This window comes from Gavialis gangeticus, unplaced genomic scaffold (genome assembly GCF_001723915.1).
Source record: "Gavialis gangeticus isolate Ggan-Ray unplaced genomic scaffold, GavGan_comp1, whole genome shotgun sequence".
NCBI lineage: Eukaryota > Metazoa > Chordata > Crocodylia > Gavialidae > Gavialis > Gavialis gangeticus.
In genome coordinates, this window is record NW_017729034.1 from 81,724,854 (window position 1) to 81,733,871 (window position 9,018).

General features: G+C 45.3%; 1 protein-coding gene across 1 annotated transcript in view; it reads right to left on the reverse strand.

Annotated features, from left to right (window-relative positions):
• Window positions 1-9,018, reverse strand: part of GINM1 (glycoprotein integral membrane 1) — a 45,739-nt gene that overhangs the window by 17,338 nt on the left and 19,383 nt on the right. Inside the window, exons 2-4 of the mRNA XM_019526851.1 lie at window positions 3,757-3,816; window positions 3,410-3,506; window positions 381-532 (exon numbers count right to left, since the gene is read on the reverse strand). Coding sequence (XP_019382396.1) covers window positions 381-532; window positions 3,410-3,506; window positions 3,757-3,816 — 309 coding nt within the window. The remainder of the gene's footprint in view (window positions 1-380; window positions 533-3,409; window positions 3,507-3,756; window positions 3,817-9,018) is intronic.

Genomic DNA, 9,018 nt, shown 5'->3' on the forward strand with positions numbered 1-9,018 from the left:
TTTTTTTTTTTTTTTTTTTTTTTTTAAATGGAAGCATGTATTTATATACAAGTGGACTAAAACAGGTAGCTGCAATAGCAATATGGAAAAGCTCTTATAAGACAGTTAATGCTATTCAAATACAAAATAGAGTAGTAAAAATTTTACTCTTTAAAAAACAAATCAACCAGTCAACCTTAGTTTGTAGTAAGACACCAAACTTTGAAATCTTGTATTTATAGCACAGCCCATCCACAGATAAGCATCACATCTATCCCTAACACTGATAGCTGTTTTAGCAAGTACATATCATTCTCAGAACACTGCCCCACATAATTAGAGTTAAAAGTTTAAACCACTGTTCGGGATTTAGAAAAGGCTAACAAACAATCAAATTTTACCTGCTTTCCATCGATTTCTGTCACCTCTTCCTGAATGACAATTAACTGCAAATTGGAGGTGGAAGCCAAAGGCCACTCATGAACCATGATGCGAACACTGACAATTCCCAAATGTCTTTGATCCAGTAGGTTATCAGAGTTTCCATTCTCCACTGTCAACAGATAATTATGCAGTTATCAAGGTCACAAAAGTGAAACACACACCAACCCCACAAATGACACAGATGAACATAAAAGTGTCAACAAATGTAAGTGGCTAGGAATAACATGTACTCAAAGATACCAACTTCTCAATGCCAATAAATGAATAAATCACTGCTGCTTCTCAAGTACAACACCCAGAAGACCAGCTATGCTGTAACATCGGTAAAGCAGCCTAGTCTTCATTTTCACCTGCCCTACAATTTTCTGTCATTGCTATTGCTGGTGGTAGCCACCATAGTTTTTGCTGCTATGTCACTTAATCCCACTCATGGCAGAGCTAAAATGATAGAGGGCAGCTGTCTTCCTGAACCAGCATTCAAGCAATCCAGCTGGCACTCTACAGTTACTCCTCTGTTGCATTCACATCTCAGTTGTCCAACATGACCCACGAGGATGAGGATGCAGACAAACCAACTGTTTGTACAACAGTTTAGTTTATACAAAATTGCTCTGATCGTTTCTGTAGGTAAGAAGGTCAAATGCCCCCTCCCCAACACTACTTTCTGGAAACCTGCTTGGCTCAGGCCCTCTTTTCCTTTTTCAAATAGCCATTAAGGAGAACTGCTGCCTTCTGAGTTCCAAATGGCAGTCAACAAATTCTTCAGGACAATGTACACTGCTCTTCCCCAGAACCAACATCTTCAGGATCCAAGAATTCTCTCACGCTGTGCAATGGGGTCTCCCTTACCCAAGCTAGGCTCGTAAATTGTTACCCATGCCTTCTTATGTGCCTTCACCAATCCCATGTTCTAAGGCTACCCACAAGACCCTGGCACCCAACCAGAGACGACCCTAGCAGGACGCAGCCTGTGTGGGGCCTGCACATGAAGAAGCTGGCAGCAGCAGTGGGGTGGGGGGTAGCAAGTGGCCAGATGTGAAGCTGGTGGCAGCAGCAGCACAGAGTCACCAGCACTAGGTGGGCGCTGCAGGATGAGCTGCAGCTGCTCCACCCAGCTCCGCAGGGCCTCCCAAAGCTTGGGGCCCAGGGTGGTCCCCCTGATTTGCACCCCCAGGGATGGCCCTGCACTCAACATCCCCAGTTAGTAGATACAGAATAACCCTCTTCTCTTATTCAGTGCTTCTCTGTATACACCTACTAATCCCTCCTATCCCACCACTGTTGAAGTAAAATGAAGCTTGCAGTGGAACACTTTCAATGAGGATAGTAAGGCATGCTGTTCAAGGCCAGTCTAGACATCATGGCTGGGTTGTCAGTGCAATCCACAGCTTGTAGGTTTTGGGGGAGACATAAATGTCTTCAATCATCCATCAACACTTTGGCATTTCCGTAGCCTTCATATTTATATCCCATTAAAAGCAAAATGTTTTTTTTTCCAATACCAAAACAATGGTTTTAAACAACACCTTCCCCCATATCCCCCCCTCACAGCTTCCTCAACTGTCTGACCCCCCTGCTACAGTGGTGGTTGGGACAAATTTAAGATGAACCTCCAATAATTAGATTCTATACATGGAAAATTGTAACAAATTTATAAATTTTCCATGTATAGAATCTACACTTTCAGATTTCTTGCAAGTCACCTTCAATTCTGGTAATTACAGTATGTAATTAATCCTCAGAACAGGATCAAATGGTATATTCTGTTCTTCAGACCATGGAAACAAGGCAATTAGAGAGTGGTGCCAAAAGTATGTGTTCCCAGCTCTGGATCCCAGGCCGAAGACAAAATAACTGGTTTCATCACAGTTTCAGATTTATATAATACATTTGTAAAACAAATAAAAACCTCCATCCCAATGGCAGATTACTGGCTTAGAAACTAATGAAAGCAGTTGAAAGTACACAGCATCACGCAAGATTAGGCTTTGTATTTGTCAATAAAAACTTGGCTTGCATTTTTGAGTCAACTGTCTCTTAAGTAAATTACACTTTGAGATGTTTTAAAATCTGTACCAGAGACAGAAAGAGACAGGAACATACCTAACTACAAGAGACAAACGGCAATGTGTTATTATTGCCTGCCCCCACTGTCCCTCCCAAAAGGAGCTGTGTTAAATTAATAATTTATCATGCTCTGGGTTTTCAAAAGACAAGGTCATGTCTCAGAGAAGCAATTTAAAAAGCATTAGCATGTTCTTAGGAAAGATCTGATCATAAAGGGCAGATGACCTCAGAAACCAACCTTGAGACTGATCATAACTAGTGCATCAAAAAACCATTCTGCATATAAGAGGATCTTCAATCAAATTAACATAATAGTCTCAGCTTCATTCATTATGCAATATGCTGTGCATCTCCAAGAATCAAAACACTTTTGAGTGGCACTTGTTGAAGTACAGCATTGAATTAGTGAGGAAAACAACTATTTCTTCTTCCACAGGACAATATTAAGATTGCAGTACTTGCACAACATAGCAGCCTAACCTATGAAAACCTTGCCTGGCCCCCTGGATGTGGAATTAAGATATCACAACAAAACATACTTGAAGAACCACATAATTCTAATTCCCATTTCTCCGGCTGAACTTTCTGGACATGTTCCAAACAATACAGAGCCATTAGCAGGGTGGAGTCACATCCTTGCATTTACATGGCTTAGTTGGTGCTACAAAACCCTCTGTTTACAGAAATACATATAAGAGCTGTATTTCAACTGAAACTGTTTAAATACAAGCACATCCATGTCAGAGAAAAACTGAGCAAATCAGATTCTTCCCCATCCACAAATTAATTCTGTATTTGACTACCCTGGAAATAGATTGTTTTCGTGCTGACCTCTGGAGTGTGTTACAGTAACAAGTTATGCTTTTCTTTGGATAACAAAGAATTAGATATCTCAGACAAAGAGCTGAGATTTACTCACATATTAGACTTGGACACTTTATCCGGATAACACCAATCTTCATAAGAAAGTCATTTACATATACTTGCCCATTAACGTAAGTGACATTAAACAGAACCTTTAAAAGAGAGAGAAAGAGAGAGAGAGAAGGTAGTTAGCAGAAACTGCATACTTAAATTCATCATGTCACATTTTCAGTTTCAGAAATACATAGTAAATGCAAAGTGAGGCATTACAGAATAAAATAATGACATCAATAAATCAGAAAAAGTAGACTATTTAGCACATGCTCATGAAGTCAAATCCTCCCTTCACATCTGCATGCCCAACACCTACTGGTTCATAACACATTCATAGGTCAAACGCACCTGTTTTCCATGAAGTTCCCCATTGGCTCTCAACACAGTAACATTGACTCTGATGGTCTCCTGAAAAACAGTAATGAAAAAGGCAGTCCTGTAAGACAAAGTGCATCTCACAGTGCAATAAGATACTGAGCCCACACACTAGTCCCGTATGCTGTACTTGGAAAAAATAGGGATGCGTGTAGGACAAGTGAGCACATTTCCCATTTGTCCCATCTGGAAAATACTGAAATGTGCTTAACTTGTCCTATTCAACACCTGTTCTTTGAAGAGGACTGATAAGGAAAAGAATGATGACTGCTCCCTATTTAGTGGAGAAATGTAATTGTAAAAAATGTGAGAGATCAGCAGGGATCCACGTTTTCTGTATGCAACAGAAAAATATGAATTTTCTCCTTTAAAGGAGAAAAACGTGGGAAATGGCAGGTTTCTCCTTGCAGGCTGGCAGAGTTCCAGCTTGCAAAGAGCTGCTTGGGGCTGGGGGAGTGGGAGGAAGGTGATCATCACAGGCAGGGGATGCCACATGCATGTGCATGCACACACATGCACATGGCAGCAAGGCAGCATGGTAGAGACCAGTTCCCGCAGCTCCCTGTAGATAAGTCTATGAGGGGGAGGGAGGCATAGGTGACAGGGGAGGGCAGATGGGGGGTAAACTGAGGTGGCGGCAGCAGCTTGCAGTAAGCCCCCACAGTGAGTGAGGGAGTGGGGCAGGGTTGGCAGCTGGGGCTGGGGGCGCTGCCCCACTGGGGCAGTGCACGGTGCCCAGGGTCAGAATACATGGCTGTAGGACCCAGCTGGGTAGCGGGATGGAGCCATGGATGGCTCGTCCAGGGTGGGGCTGGCGGGGGAGCTGGCTCCCCACTGCTGTGCACACTCCCAGGGAGGGGTCAGACACTAGAGGCGATGCACTGGGGTGGTATGTGGTGGGGGGGGAGGAAGCAAGTGCCACCTGATTTGTGCGCCAACAGCAGGGTACGGGGCTTCAACCTGGCTGGACTAACATGGGCAGGAGCCACTTCCATGGCCCAGTGGGCAGGACCCAGCATGGGAGGGCAAAACAGGGTGGCAAGACTCATTGCTGCTGCCACTGGGACCCCCAGGCCAGCCACGTCACCAGGAGCACAAGGAGTAATGGACATGGGGGAGGGCTGCGCTGCCCTCTCCTCCTCCTGCTGCCAGCCACTCACATGCCTGGCCATAGCTCTACCCCAAAGAGGAAGTTGGCTGGGGGGCAACATGGGTGGCCTGAGGGCAGTGGCAGCCACTGGGCCCTGGTGGTGAGGTAGAACCACAGCATGGCATGCAAGTGGCTGGTGGTAGGAGGAGGTGAGGGCAGCAGGGTGTATGTCCCATCTCCCTCCCCCCTTGCTCTGTTACTCATCACGCTGCTGGTGGCATGGGGGTCCTGGAGGCAGAGTCTCGCTACACCGCTCTACCCTCCTGCACCAGGGTCCTGTCTGCTGGACTGCAGAAGCAGCTCCTGTGCATGGCAGTTCGGCCAAGCTACAGACCCATGCCCTACCGTGGGCCCCCCCCAACATGTACTCAGGCATACCCTCCCTGCCCCCACACAGAGTGGGGGAGCAGAGGCTTGGGGGAGGGGAGCAGCAGGTCAGGAGTAAGGAGGGGCACCCGCAGGGCTAGGGGGTCTGTGGCTTGGGAGTGATGGGCACTGGCATATTAGGGCTGCTCAGCACCACAAAGCAACAAAGGGAATAGCCACAGCTGGACCTGCATACTGGTAAGTGAAGGGGAGCTCTGATTTTCCATGATTAAAAAAAAAAAAAAAAAATCAAAAAATATAGATTTTAGAATTTATTTCATGATAATGATTGAGGCACTGGTAGGCTTCCAAACTGCTTTAAAATTGTAAATATATCAATAAAGCATTGTGTTCACCTGATACCTATATAGATAGAGGAGTTTCATTTTAATCATGGGAAAATGCAGATTTTGGGAGTTTTTAATCAAATCAGAAATCATCAAGCAAAGCCCTCAAGAAAACACACATTGTTCAACATACGGATACACTTGAGACACAGCAGCTAGAGATGGCTGAGACCCAACAGGGCAGGGATGAGCACTTTGTTTAGGCTGGAGGGCCATTAAGTCAGTGTTGATGAGCTATTGAGGGCTGCACATACATACGCATACATGCACACAGGAGCTCCCTGCAGTGAGGCCAGGGCTGACCCCAGAGCTGGAGCATAAGTTTGGCTAGGGCTGCTCCACCTCGCCCCACACACACACACACACACACACTCTCTCTCTCTCTCTCTCTCTCTCTCTGTCCCTCTCTCTCTCACCCCGCAGCACCCATGAGCCCTGATGGTGGGGCAGGATGGGACAGCACGTAGGCTCATGGCCAGGCTCCATTAACCCAGGGAGAGGTTGAATGAGCGGCATTTGGGCTCTGGCCTCTACTGACACTGCAGGGGCTGCTGGATGGAAGCAGCCCCATCCATTCACCCATCTCCACATGGCAGGCCCTGAGTGAGCTGCATGCAGGCCCTGGCCTCTGCTGGCACTGCATGGTGCTGGACAGGTGGGTGGGTGGGACTGCTTCCTCCCAGCATCCTCTGTGGTGCCAGCAGAGGCCAAACCCAAAACCCAAGTGCATCCCTCGCAGCGCCTGGAAGATGGGAGTCCAACACTGCAGGCCCTGGGCACCACCCACCAGCAGAGGCCGGGGTCCAAGCATGACTCACCTATGGCCTGCGGGGCTGGACTTCATCTCCCAGGCAGCTGCGGGGGATGTTGAGTAGAAGTAGCCCCACTTGCCTGCCTGGCAACAGTAGAGGTGGAACTGCCACCCATATAACCCACTAGCAAAAGCTGGGGTCCAAGTGTGCCTTGCCCAGGGCCTGCCGCATGGTGCTGCTGCAGCCCACCAGATAAAATTAACTGGCAAGCCAGATCTAGCCCGTGGGCCGTATTTTGCCCACCCCTGCAATAATGTATGCCACCTATTCCACTCCTAACAAGACTGTTACTTACACAGTTTTAATGCTTCATCCAGTTTCACTTTCCAGAAATATAATAATGCTATTTAATACAAAACTTTCAACCATTAAGTAAAGGGCATAAAAGTAACACTTCTTTCCAGTTTTCAAAGTTGCTCATTCATTTCTCCACTACTTTTCATTATCTTTTCAACTCATGCACACATTCCCAACCCAGACATTTCCCACCCTTTCCAGGCCCAGATCCAAGAGATTTACTCACTTCTCAACTACAAATTGCCTCGATTTATTAAATTACTGCCTCCCAGCATCATCCAGTCCCTTAAGACAGCTACAACCTCTCCTCCTCTTATTGGCAGGACTGAGTGACAATTCCTTTGTATCTGGTGCCTTTCTTCAAAACCTCCTTAACCTGCCATGGCCCATTCCCTTTTTGTAAAACAAGGAAATAAAAATCTTCCAGGAACTAGACAATTAGTAAATAGAGCCACACCATTACCCTGCCCTTTTCTAACAAAGCAGAGTTATTTCACAACTCCTCTGTCAACTATCACATCTCAGCCTTAATGGATTTCACTGGGGTTTTGCTCTCTTTTCCATATAGGCAATGTAGCCTCTTGCTGCTAGTTCATCTTCTCCCTCTGCACAGTATACTTTGGTATACCTTTCTTGATCAAATTCCAGGGCTATCCAAGCATCTTAAAGAGTCTCACATCACTATTTTACTGATACCTGCCAAATATTCTCCAGCCATATCTACCTAGGCTTTCAGCCATGTTTTAAAGAAGAGTTTAGGCTCACCTAGATTTTACAAGTGGTATTTTTTTTTAAAAAAAGGGGTTTTTACAAGTTCTAAGGGACAGGGAATGCCTTATTATCTGCATATAGTACATAACAAAGCAAAGTGCCATTCCTAAATAGGACTTTGCATCTTTGCTGCTATATAAAAGATCCATAATAATTATTATTTCACATCCCCTATGCTGGACAGTCTAAACTACACCTGAAATGGACTTAGCAGGAACTAGGGTTAAATTAAGAGTGAACACGATTTAAAACCCAACAAATAGCTGCTCCCTGGGAAAATGACTCATACAAAAGGTAAATCTGTTCTCAGTGCCTGTTACAGGAAGCAGATATCTACACCACCTTTTCTCAGTCATCCAAGAGAAATGAAATCCCACCAGTTCATTTGGGAAACTAAAATTAGTTAGTCCAAATATAGGTCAGATCAACAATAAAACTATAGGACTCAGACTACAGTGCTTTCAGCCAATTCCCTTTCCCTGCTAACGACATTCTTCTCTTCGGGTCCATACTAATTAGATATTTAGAAACTGACACTTGATTTAACTCCTGACCTATCATTAAGAGCAGTATTGTATTACTTTACATCTTGCATTGTATTTCTTTAAGGTAAGAAATTTACTGAAACCTTTGTCTTGTGATTTTCATGCTACTTTTGCTGGGTGAAGGAACTCTGAAGAAGCCAAGGGCACAATTTCAAGGCCGTCTTAATCTTCCCTCTCTTTTTAGGTTTCCAGTGCAATTTTAAAAAGTATTCCACAAAGTCATTTTTGTTATATATCTCTTTATATGAATATCTATATATATAATCTCTCTATAGAATGACTCATTCAAATTACAAGTAGGGGGAAAAAAAAGAGCTCCGTATAATTGCTCAGAAAAATAACAAATGGGGAAAGCTCATGTTTTGTAAGTGTTCAGCTGAGAAATGAAAGGGAAGGAAAACAGATGTACTCACACACAAGCAAATGTAAAAGCTTACTAAATGAAATTATGCATTATTCTTTTGTTTTTTTCAAGGTTTTTCAATCCTTCCATGGTTTTCCAGAGTAGCTAGTCTTAAACAAAAGCATATATTCTAAACTTAAACACATCAAGTTCCTCATCAAGTAGGGGTGCACCGAGAGAGATTTTTCGAGCCGATACCGATAGCCGATTTTTAAGGAGGCATATTGGCCGATACCGATTCAATTTCCAATGCAGCTGCCTGCAGCTGCTAAGTCCATTGTGGTGGAAGGGGACAGGGGAGGGAAGGGATGGGGGGGGGGTGCAGATCAACACCCCCCCGTGGCAAAGGAAGGGGCAGGGGCAGGCGCTGCCTCACCAAAGCAGCATGTAGGACAAAGCCGTGGCTTGATGGGGGGTGCAGGGTGGCTCCTGCTGCTGCTTGCACCCCTTGTGCCCCTGGATTTGCATAGGGCAGGGTGGGTAGGCTGCAGCTGTGGGCTGGAGCAAGGGCTGGGCTCAAGGCGGGGGCTACGGAGGGGGCTGC